Source organism: Eucyclogobius newberryi, unplaced genomic scaffold (assembly GCF_026437365.1).
Source record: "Eucyclogobius newberryi isolate DKJ021-1_F unplaced genomic scaffold, fEucNew1.0.hap1 SCAF_19, whole genome shotgun sequence".
NCBI lineage: Eukaryota > Metazoa > Chordata > Actinopteri > Gobiiformes > Gobiidae > Eucyclogobius > Eucyclogobius newberryi.
The window spans coordinates 3,969,709-3,982,208 of NW_027315823.1; the positions used below are offsets into that span (position 1 = coordinate 3,969,709).

At 42.4% G+C, this 12,500-nt stretch overlaps 1 protein-coding gene across 1 annotated transcript in view; it reads right to left on the reverse strand.

The window, feature by feature from the left end:
• arap3 (ArfGAP with RhoGAP domain, ankyrin repeat and PH domain 3) overlaps positions 1 to 12,500 on the reverse strand; it is a 76,255-nt gene that overhangs the window by 23,000 nt on the left and 40,755 nt on the right. The window contains exons 16-23 of the mRNA XM_072451460.1: positions 10,998 to 11,157; positions 9,124 to 9,226; positions 8,795 to 8,993; positions 7,057 to 7,117; positions 6,279 to 6,442; positions 4,766 to 4,978; positions 4,484 to 4,589; positions 2,969 to 3,116 (exon numbers count right to left, since the gene is read on the reverse strand). Of these exons, the coding sequence (XP_072307561.1) occupies positions 2,969 to 3,116; positions 4,484 to 4,589; positions 4,766 to 4,978; positions 6,279 to 6,442; positions 7,057 to 7,117; positions 8,795 to 8,993; positions 9,124 to 9,226; positions 10,998 to 11,157 (1,154 nt within the window). The remainder of the gene's footprint in view (positions 1 to 2,968; positions 3,117 to 4,483; positions 4,590 to 4,765; positions 4,979 to 6,278; positions 6,443 to 7,056; positions 7,118 to 8,794; positions 8,994 to 9,123; positions 9,227 to 10,997; positions 11,158 to 12,500) is intronic.

Here is a 12,500-nt window from a genome sequence, read left to right on the forward strand (position 1 = left end):
GTAGAGCCTGTCAAAATATGCAAGGTTTTTTGACTTTGTGAGACTAAGGGCGGATCTAGTGAGACTGTATAGCAATGAATTCAAGTCTCCTGCAGCTTCTCCTCTTTTGGTCCAGAACGACATGTTTAAGGAGCTCTTTTGGGTTCATTCGTGTTTGTAAATCTGACTCTGAAAGAGTCGTGCCTCACTAGCCCTGAACCTCACCGCACGTCACTACTGTATTGTAAACACAAGCTCTGGCTTTTTCCTAAAACCCACCCACCGTTCGAAAGCTTGGGTCATTGGCTAGAATAATATGTCAATCAAAATGTTCTACTTCATCTTAAGCCGGCGCAATGTGCATATGCGTCGGTAGCGCATTTTTTCCCCCGGAGGCTGTAAAAAAACAAACCCGTGGACAAGAAAATTTGTGGATGGTATCATTCTGTAGCGAACAGTGTGAGGAAAACATGGATACCATCTTATAAGTCAAACAGGTCATTTGTTATAGACGGAGAAATGCGCCGGACGAGCGTTAGTTGGGAATATTTTCACAGAAGAAAACTTTGTTTACTTGACAATATCTCGAAATCGGAAAACTTCAGGAAAAATAGAACTTCTAAAGTATGTTTTTTTGCGTGTGAACAGGTTAAACCTTCAGTTCTGTTTAAAGAGGGATTCTCTTTCTCTTTTTTTTTTTTAACAAAAATGGCAAACTCCTCTTTTCAAACCATCTCTGTGGTCCTGAACTCGAGTGTCTTCTGTGCTGATAAACCCTCTTGTGCAATGGCCGTTTAGTCTCACCTATGTACCACTCTTTACAACTTTCTAAGAGCCCAAACGGGGTATCCACAGGCTGAGAGAGCAATGCAGACGTGTTTTTCCTCTTTCCTCTTGCCCTCTGAGCTGGTGGGCACTTCTTGGGCTCTGTGTTGTAATGTTCTGATCAGTATCAGCTTGTGCTGTAGTGGGTGGTTAGAGTCAAAGAGCAGGTACTGATCCGTGTATGTAGGTTTCCTAGATACTTCTATCTGGAGGTTCCCATCCCCTCCTCTGATAGTGGAACAATCAAGAAAGGCTAAGTGGTCCTCCTCATTGCAGGGCTCAGACTCGTCATTAGTATAAGTATAATAATATATGTATATATAGTATAAGAATAAGCGGTATCGCATCGCAAAATGTGACCCAATTTCATCCTGGAGAGACAAACATAGAAAGGAGCGTTTAGCAAGCTTTATTAGGTGGGTTATTTGCCGCTCAGACAAGATGTCCCAGGAGTTCCCTGTCCTTAGACCCTCCTTCTCGGCTGGCGACGAGGGGCTTCGAGCACTGCGTCTCGCTAATCTCGCGACAATAACTGTGTTACACAATAACTACGTGTAACACAATAATTATGTGTAACACATACCTATGTGAGATTAGCGAGACGCAGCGCTCGTCAAAGCCCCTCGTCCCCCAGAGCCGTAAGAGAAGTCATTCTGATACAAACAGCTCATTGTCATGACGAGTCTGGTGGTGATGTGTAACTTGTGAGTGTAAAGACAATTCATGTACATGAGGTTGTAAATAAGGCCATCTGACTTGGTGTTAATTAATTTGTTCAACAACTAATTTTATTTGCAAGTTTTCTGTTTTATTTAGAAAAATTAAGTGTATAAAAGTTAATTTGTAAAGAGTTTCTTAAAATAGAATATCTACAAATAAATAATCTCATTACATCAATGGAAAATATTGATTTTAGTCATTTTTGTGTTTTGCTATGTAACTTATCAAATTGCTATACAAATTTGAAAAAAAATAACAGATTGTTTAGCAGCTGCTGCTTTACAAGAGAAAACCCTTAATTTGAGCCCTGCAGTGTCTTCTCTTGTAAACCTGATATTGGGGTCCACCTTTGATATGCTCTGAGAAGGCTCTAGTTTCAAAGTTACAGCTCTTACTGTGTCATCCACATAGCGGTTCTTCCACTTTCAGTGCCTGAAAAGGAAGTCAAGGAGGTCTGTAAAAATGTCCCCGCAATTGAAAGGATGAGGAGTTCAGACAAATGTCTAGTAGTTTGCAGATGTGTTTAGGTGTCAGCTCAGGTCCTTTCTTTAGCTTTAGCACTTTTTGGAGAAGTGTTTGATTTGGCATAAAACACTAGAATCATATAGTGCTCCCTCTGAGCTTGTGAAGCCTGTAGAAGGGGCAGGGGAAGCTGAGCAAAATGGATCAGCTAAATCATATGTTAATTAGCCTCACTTACATCTTAAGGCCTGGGGGGGAAGCGGACGGATAAGGTGGTAAAGTAACAAAGTCCTATTTCCACATTTTTAGGCAAAATTTGTTGAAACCTTTACACTTTGACATGTTTGTTTGGCGCAAAAATATTATAATCCTATAGTTTACACAGCTTGCCCCCCAAAAAAGTAAAGTAACAGTGTGTTTGAGAAAAGTCAAATCATTGGCATCCATCCAAATGAGAATTTAATTATCAATACAACATCAATTGGTGAAAATTAATTAAACAATAGATGGAAATAAATGGTCTAATATTGCAGAAGTGTATTGAAACGATGCCACAGTGAATGTGTGCTGTAATCAAAGCTGAAGGCGGTCCTATGACATATTAGGTCATGTGCCCCCTTATTGCCCCCTAACTCAGTTGTGGTTGACCAGTAGGGCAATAAGGAATTCGGCATTTATACAATGATACGTCTTTGCTAAAGCCATTTTAAATAAACCATCATTTTTTTAATATAAAAGGAAAACATATTTTACATAATAAAAGCAGTACCTGTACACCACTTACATCGCTTCCATGCACATCACCAGAAACTAAAATGGTGTATAACACATGTAATTTGGAGTATACTTTTTTAATACTCTTTTGATTTATAAAATTACAATTAAAAGACACTAAGAGAGGACGGGTGAAAATCGGTGGGGAAGGTTTAATATAAAGAGCTTACAGAACAGCCTAACACATTTACAATCAGGTTGTACTTACATCGAACACGTAAAGGTAGTTGTCAATGAGGTCTTCCACTATCTTGACCTCGTGCGCTCCTTTTCCGTCTGTCTGGAACAAGCTTGGAGCGAACAGCAAAGACAGGTTCTTGGTGCACATGTGGTTCAGGTCAGCACACTTCTGCACCCTGAGAACAGGCATAACACAAAGTACACAAATGACTCTGAAATGACACTTTAAACAGACCAATGACAATACAAACTGGTGCGATGACAATAGATGCAGGCGCTAAATAACCAAACACTGACACTAAAGGTGCAGTGGCACTAAAGTGGCACAGTAGAAACAGGTCAAACTAAAAGCTTAATCACTCTTAATGGACCTGTCATGTAAAACCTCTTAGTAACTAACTTGACTATTAATGATGCACTGAATTGTCCATGGTAGTTGTAGGAATGGCTGCAAATCTGTAAAGATACTAGACCCAGTGCAGCTGCGGTAAATAGTTCGGACAACACCTCCATCCAATCGACACCAAAGCCTGTTTCGAAAACTAGAATGAATGCCACATTGATCAAAACGGACATCCTTGCCTCTCTGCAACAGGATGTTTCTGCCATAATCAAGTCAAGAATGCAGTGGCAGATGCATTTGTGTGGCATAAAAGACATGAAAAGACAGAGAGCAACAGTAGCACCAGCGCCAATCGTGCAGAGTTTGACAAGTCGGCCTGTCTATTTGGTCTGACAAGATGGTGCAATAAATTGTGACTGCTCTCAAAAAAGATGTGCAGGTGCTTAAAAACAAATGTGAGGAGCGGCGAATGAGTGGAGGTAACATCAGGAATGTAAGTGTGGCCAAAATCCAGGGTTCTAGCACCACCAAGTCTTTTTGCTCCTTAAAGAAGTGTTTCAGTTCGACAGGGACGTGGGAGTGGATTCCATGGAGGCCAGTCGATAAACCATGTGCTATCATTGCTAAACTAAACAGCAAGGGAGACGCCATGTGCATCTGAAGTAGGGAACGCAGTGGCGGGTGGTAAACTTCATTACAAAGGAAACTCCATCGTCATCTTTCCAGACTAAATGCCCAGCATTCTACAGGCCTAAACAGCCTTCACCAATGTCAGGAAGATGCTCAGTGATGAGATTCTCTTCCTTGCCAGATTCCGCGTCACTTACAACAATGTGGAAACAGAGTTTGCGGATGCTGCCAAGGCCATGGACTATGTAATGGAAAATATCCTTTCTCCAGCAGTTCTATTGCATTTCTTCTGACCGCCAGAAGGGCGGGGCTGAAGCACTTTGGACAGAATTGCCCTGACACTACCTGACAAATCTTCTTGCTAAGCTGCAGTGACACATTTGACTGAAAAAGGCAGCTGGGAAGGGCAGTGAAGATGTTTCTGCAGCTCTATTGGAATTTCCTTCATCTGTCATCACATCTGTCAACACAAAAGTCACTGGAGGACACGGTGAAAGCCCACTCAGTCCCTGCCCGTGTCCCACAGTGCACTGGGGGTAATAGCAGGGGTAATAGCAGTAGTAATAGTACCTGTATAAGTGACTGATGAGAGCAGCCAGTGTGGTTCTATTGACTCGAGGCAGACTCCTGATGATCTCCTTGTATCGGTCCAGTCTCGGACTCTTCTGAAGAATTTCTGTTGTAAACACACAAATAATCTATAAACTGAAAGTGGACCTCACCAGATCTAAAGCAGAAATAAACCAAGTCGAAACTGGGATTAAACTAAAATTGATTAAGGTACAAGGATAACTAAATCAAGTCTAAACTAGAAGACAGACATAAAAAGTGACTGCATGTAATGAGTAATACTTGCGGCCTCCTGCCACAAGGGGTGCAGGTCGCTCATGAAAATGGGGTCATCGATCTCTCTGAAGAAGCGTTTGAGCACATCGGTCACATCCTCAATAAAGTGGTCTCCAATTCGCAGCTTGACGTTTCTGGCGTCTTTGCGGAACTCGTCCATCAGCAGCTTGATCCGAGACTTGGCCCCGTTCTTCCTGTAGATCCCCTCGTGACCGAGACCTGACGCCAGACAAACAATACTTTAGATTATGAATGAGGAAAGAGGAAACTTGACATGAATTTACATTCATGAATTTGATTTTTAAATTAAATTTTATGATTTTTTATGAAAATTATATAATTTTCTCTCAATACAATGTGGAAGCCTTGAATAACAAGTAACTCTTAAAGGTCAGTGCTGGGGCCCCAGCATTTACAGCCACCTTCTGCACATATGCAAAGATGTAGCTTAGAGTTGGGAGATATGGTGTTTTTACTCGAGTAAACTGTATACTAAAATTAAACAACCTGATGGCGTCACCTTCAATACAGTCTGTTTTTAAACAAACCCTCTGTGGCATGTGCACATTTTATATTCAGTGCTACAGCCAATACCTTACTCCCTTACATATAATAATAATAATAATAATAATAATAATAATAATAATAATAATAATAATAATAATAATAATAATAATAATAATAATAATAATAATAATAATAAATGGTTGTGTGCAACGTGGGCTCTGAGAAAAAGAGTTAGGGGAGCGCCCAGGGCGGTGCCCTCCATAACGGGGCAGCTCTGTCACACACCTCCCTCCTCTGGGAGGGACAATTTCCAAGCTCGATGGTGCACTTTCAATTGGAAAGGTTGCAGGGAACTCAACTCAAACTCTCTTCCCAAGAGGTAGTACCAAAGACTCTCCAGTGCCCACTTTATTGCCAGTCTGGAGAGCAGCTTCAGTGACTGATCCACCCTCGCTGTGTGAAGCAGAGGTTTTGCAGCTCTTTCATTCCTGCTGCTGTCAGACTGTTGCACTGAACATGTGTCATTCAGCTTTATAATCATGTGCAATACTGTAATAATTATGTTCAATATTGTGTCATAATCATCCCTGGTGCAATATTTTCTGTAGCCAATTTCTGTAAATAAAAATGTGTAATTTTTCTATTGATTTTATGAATATTTTTCCCAGATTTAAGTATATAAGGAAGTTATCAATTTTTATTATTCACTTCTGTTCCTAATCTGTGTTTCTGTTCCTAATCGGTGTTGCAACACTAGAATTTCCCCATTGTGGGACAGAGAGAGGTTCTCTGATCCAGCGCTATGACACAAGCCCTTTTCACCGCAGTTTGGACAGGTCCAGGATGAAGTCATAACTACATGGCATATTTTGTGCTTACAATTCATAAAGGACAGAACGAAACACAACAGTGTAGCTGCAAAGGGCCTTTCAAACACACAAGACGCAGCTCCATCTGCTCGTGGTCCCTGTGCACACCAGAGGAAAGACCCTAAAGCAGAACCTGTGCATACCATACTGTGTGATGAAAGCGATGCAGCTGTCCACGATGATGGGGATGTCATTGCGGCTGAGCTGCTGCTCCCTGAGGGTATTACCCCTCCCTCCAGACGCTCTCTGGATGTCCGAGCACCACAGGGAGAAGTCTGTACGGGCGACGCCTTGTAGGTGCAGCGTCCTGGGATAAGGCAGTGCAGAGAAAGGTCTGAGAGCCAGGAATAAACCTTTTCTGAACAAGACAAAAACAGTACTAACCAGGGACTAACCCAAACCAATCAGGACAAAAACACAATCTAATAAGGATGAAAACAAAGATTAAAGAACAAAGATTATGCTTCTTAATGTCCTTTAATTGTGCTCTTTAGTACTTTTGCTTTGGCATCTCATGTTGCAAAATAAATAAAGTAATGTGGGCATTTAGCAGTCAGGAGTTTACCATGTCAAGAATTGAGTTAGAGTTACTGGAATAAATGTGGTTTGACATTAGAGCTCAGAAAAAGTCTGGTGATGATTTATGGACCTCCAGACCTCCACACAAATCTGGAAAATTCTGAACAGAGTGATTTTTGAGGCTAAAAGGGAGTGGTCTTACTAAACAGGATTCAGCAGGCAACCATGAATGAAGTCAAACACAAGTCCAGGTATGTTTTGGATGAGGGAACAATGCTAAAACATGGCTCAAAGAATGAAAAAGTACATTTTGGATAATATGTGAGAAGAGGTGAGTACATTTTGGACCAAGGGTAAATTGGCAAGAGTCAAAAGTCTGGCTTTTATCGAAGAGGAGCTCACCGTCCTCTCTCCACCAGGACCAGAGTGTCCTTCTTCTCACTGTCTCCTTCTGAAATTACACCTACAACACAGAATACAAAGAATTAATTTAAAGAGTGGCAGACAGAGATCTAAACTAGAACAGGTTTTCAGATCTTCAAGGACTTAAGGGGTTGACCCGCTCTCTCCCCAAAACATGACTCCGCCTCCTCCTTGCTGACATTGCAGCCTTGTTGTGACATGGTGGCCATCCATCAACCATCCATCAACCATCCACCACTCCATCCATCTGGACCAGCCACGGTTGCATTGATCCATCAGTAAACAAAATTGTTAGAAAACCTTCATGTATTTCTGGGCCCACTGGAACCGTTTCTGCTCGTGAGCATTGGTTACGGATGGCCAAATAGAAGGTTTATGCATAACTATAATCCTTTGGAGGATGCTTGATGTCCAGCGGCAGCAGCAACTTACCATATAACCTATAACTTAACTTAGTGAATACGATTTTTATGTTCAGTGCAATGTGGGGAATAAATGTGCCAAATTTCAACTGTTTATGACAAAGTCCATTTCCTCCTCCCATTCCAAATGCCTGTAAACCACAATGCATGTAAGTCTATGGCAGTATTTGTCAGGTTGCCGCGGTAACATGATTGCAGATGTACGCCGCCTTTTTGTTCAGAAGGGCAAGAAGAATGTCTGTGCAAGATTTTATTTGTCTAAGTCAAAGTACATTTTTGGCTTTAATTTGAATGTTCAAGGGGGTTTGAAATCTCTCTCCAATTCTTTAATCAAAACCAATATTGAATGTCACCACTGCTCCTTGAACCACTACATATGGATTAAGGAGTTATTTTTATCACATTCATGGTGATGTTTAATGGAAATGGTTCATAATGGGTTTACAGTGTATATAAATTACAATTGTTACATTAAGGTTAATAAAATAGTTCAAGTCGCCCCCTGCAGGACACTCTGTCCCCTGCAGGACACTCTGTCCGCTCTGGAGAGCAGCTTCAGTGACAGACTGATCCACCCTCGCTGTGTGAAGGAGACGTTTCACAGGTCTTTCCTTCTGCTGCTGTCAGACTTTATAACAAACACTGTTAGTCCTACTGTGCAATTACTGTTGTGATTCATGTGCAATTACTGTGCAATTCATGTGCAGTCACTGCAATTCATGTGCAATTACTGTCGTGACACATATTCATGTGCAATTATTGTGCAATTCATGTTAAATTACTGTCGTGATCACATGCAATGGTATTTATTTCTTTATTTATTTTTATCTTTATTATTTTCCCCTCCATCCCTTGTTGGGAAATGGGAGGTTTTTTTATAGGAGTTTTTGTTTATAGGAGATCTTCTACTGAGAGTGTTTTTCAGACTTCCTATAAGTGATCTGTTCTTTTCTTCTGTATCTACCTGCGTTGCATCAATGAAATTTCCCCATGTGGGACGATAAAGGAATATCTTATCTTGTATTATCTTAAGTCCTAGCTTTGAATCAATCAAAAATCAAATTCAATAGAAACATTGTAGTACTGTTGACTAAAAAGCAAATCAATTATTTATCAAAATCATTACATTTAACACTTTAACAGTTCTCAAAATATGTGTGAAATATCTCAACAATTTACTCTTAAAGTACATTGTTGAACCTCAAAACCTCTTTGTAAGAAGAATTTTTATGTGCTACTTTTTTCTGGACTGAAATAACACGAAAAAGCATCTCTCCCTCCTCCTCAGGACTCACTGAGCTCCTGCAGCCTCCTCAGGTTGATGATGTCCTCCGCAGCACCGTCCGTGCGTGGACAAATGAAGAGGTTGGACTTCTGCAGGACAAAGAAGGCGTCTCTCCACTGCTGTGGGTCCAGCATGGCCCTGTACCTGAGCATACCCACACGCTCAAACTCCCGAGACAGCAGGCAGTGGCAGCTCAGTGGGGTGAACGCCTGCAAACACAATGTAAAGGATTCTAGATTTCATTTGGAAAGGGACATATTCGTAAACTGATTTAAAGATCATTTCCATTTAGAAGGATGGGAGTGCCTCTGACACACACGAGGAGAGGGCATCTAGTACCTTCCCGATGGCCTTGGTCCAGTTATGGAGCTCGTCTGCCGTTTCCAGTCCAAACTGAAGCAGCTTCTCTGAGGAGAGGTACAACTCAAACGTGTACTGGAACCTGGACATACAGCAAATACTCAGATTACTACTACTCCTTATACTACTACTACTTCTACTCCTACTACTACTTCTACTCCTACAGCTACTTTCATGCCTGTCAAGAACTGCTGTTGAGGAAACCTTCTCCAAAGCCACAGAGCCACACATGAGTCTTTTGCCCCATGATCGCACTCCATCCCAGGAGGCAATAAACAACTATAGCCCAATGTGGTTCTTGGCGGCAGACCACCATCCATCAGCTCTGCAAAAGCGGATATATTTAATATATATTAAATCTTCTATATATCTATATAAAAGCTTGAGGGTTCTGCACAGTATCTTTGCTGTTCCTGCACTGCACTTTTCTGGACTGAGATGTCTGCTGTTTATCCACCACCACAATGTCTGGTCGGTTTGCCATTACCATTCGGTCTGTTTGTATCTGGAAGTCCCACAGGATCTTGGCTCGGTCATTCTCTACCACCTTTGGCGGTGTTTCCCACTTTGACCTTGTGGTTTGAAGTCCACTCTCCGCACAGATGTTCCTGTACACTATACTAGCCACTTGGTAATGGTTAGGATTTCAGCCACTTTAGTTATGTTCCGGTGGTGTATCCCATGTAGGTTCTTGAATCCATCCATCCATCCATTTTCTACCGCTTGTTCCCGTTCGGGGTCGCAGGTGACTGGAGCATATCCCAGTGACTTTGGGCCTTAGGCGGGGTACATCCTGGACAGTGGCCAACTCGTCGCAGGGTCAACACAGAGACATAGACATTACAGACAATTATTCACTCTCACATTCATTCACTAGGGCCAATTTAGAGTCACCAATTTAACCTAACAGATGCATGTCTTTGGACGGTGGGAGGAGCCGGAGAACCCGGAGAGAACCCACGGTAACACGGGGAGAACCCACGGTAACACAGGGAGAACATGCAGACTCCACCCAGAGAGATCATGTGATGTTGGTCTGGTCTGGGAACCCATGATCTCCTTGGGAGGCAAGAGCGCTAACCACCTTTGCCACCGTGCACCCCTAGGTTCTTGTATCCATATTCCATTATTTAGCTGAGGGTGTTCAGACCTAGTAGGGAGAGCGTCTCGTCCTGGTATATATGTCACATTTGATGAATAATTGCAGGTGCAAGTGGTTCAACATCATCCCGTAACGCTGTGCGGTAAAGTTATCTACAATAAGCTCTTGAATAAACCATGATTGTGTACAAAGTGCCCATTTTCAAAATAGTACAGACAGAAGTTAGGGGAGAAGAGACTTGTCTCATTGACAGCTGGAGCTTGGAGCTGGTATTCAGCCCAATGAGCTGCGAGGAACACGGAGCTCAACAAGCCTTTTCCAAGGTGCACTTCGGTTTGCTCCAAATGTTTGTGAAAAATGCAGAACAGGTGCAGCTAAACTGCAGTGGTCTGTATAACATGCTCACACATGTTAAATGACAAGGGGTAATTTTTATTTTGACTATGATTTTAATCTCATAATATAATTTTTTTTCTGGCTTTGACTTCATTCTCATAAAATTACGACCTGGAATGGCCCGTACACTCTGTCCAAAAGTACTTGAATGCTTCCTATTCTATTACACCTTCACATCCATGAAGCTCTCCCCAACTTCATGAAGCGCTCCCCAACTTCATGAAGCTCTCCCCAACTTCATGAAGCTCTCCCCAACTTCATGAAGCGCTCCCCAACTTCATGAAGCGCTCCCCAACTTCATGAAGCGCTCCCCAACTTCATGAAGGGCTCCCCAACTTCTTCAACTAGAGTGTACCTGTCGATGAAGCCGTTGCTCCTCCTCTTGCTGCCATCAGGCCGGCTCACTCCCAGACACAGCAGGTCTTTGTAGTTTATGTTCAGGACTGGATCTGGACACAGCTCAGTCTCACACAGAACCAGGGACCGGTCCACGCTGCACCAGAACCTCTGGAAATCTGTTCCGGCCCACACAGTACACAACATAAAGACAAGTCTCTTTACTGAATTGAATAGAAGGAAATAGAATAGAAGGAGCAAAGTTTGACCAAGACGAGAAACCTATTATATATTGTGAGGGAAAACTCAAAAGTCAAGTAGTAAACAATGACGAATATGCAAGTAAATTGTGTCGAAAATGAGTTAGGTAAGCTCTAATTTGGAGTTAAGACCCCGAGAAAAAATATTGAAAGATGGCTGAGAAGCGCCACCTCAAAAATCGATTTGCATGGCAGCAATGGGAACTCTAACTAAAAAGTCGAACATCATCATCTTTTCACATTTTCGCAGTTTTCATCGAAAACATCGAAAAAACTTGTTTAAAATGTGCAAAACACATGATGACACGCGATGAAAGATTATCAATTAGATTTCAATTAGATCCGAAATGACCGGACCAGGTTCCCTGCACTGCTCTTGCTCGGGGCTAAAACCTCAAAGGCCCCGGAAGTGTGCGGGCCATCTCATTTTGGACCTGATGCAGTCCATGCAGACTCCATTCCCCGGGTGTGAAGCTCGCCGTACTGACCACAGTGTGGCTCTGTCCTCGCGTCCTTCGGACCACTCAGGTGTTTAGCTGTGTGTAACGGTGCAACTGATGCAGTCCTTGTTGTCCTCGGCCTTGCCTTGGTTTAGTCCAGTTAGATTGGGACCAGCTCATCGCGAGGACACGATCCATTCCCCGGGGGAAACTGGGACTGCTCTTCCGGTGGTGCAAGTCCCACACAGTTCACGTGAGCAATGGACAGCTGAATTTCACCCTTGGGGAATAGCATGTATATGGGCTTTTCCCAGTCTGCCCGGACTAAACAGAGGACCAAAACCCAGAGGCGCTGAGAAAGGAATGTGGCGGAGTCCACACAGCACATCTCTTGTAAACTGTGCAGGTCATCACAGTCTATCACAGTCTATTTATCCAGTGGATAAATTATGGATCAGAAGTCAAGTTTACACGCAGCGATGTGCTCTGCAGACTGTGCTCATCGCCTCCAGGTTCTGGACCTGGTTTCATCTTGGTTTAGTTCGGGCAGACTGGAAAATATCTCACGGACATACGCTGCATTCCGTGTTGCGCAAAAATTAATAAAGGTGAAATATTAAAACCACACTCCGAGGCTGTATTTCAATATCTGTTTTGTTTTTTTAATTATTTTGGGAGGAATTTAAAAACGCCCCAAATGTTGTTTTTTTATTTTGAAATGGAAAATCCATTGAATAATCATATATAAATGTTCTTTCTCGTTGTTTCACAACAAGGTTCTCCTCCGATATGAACCGCTCACTTCTTTCTGTGGCTGGACAT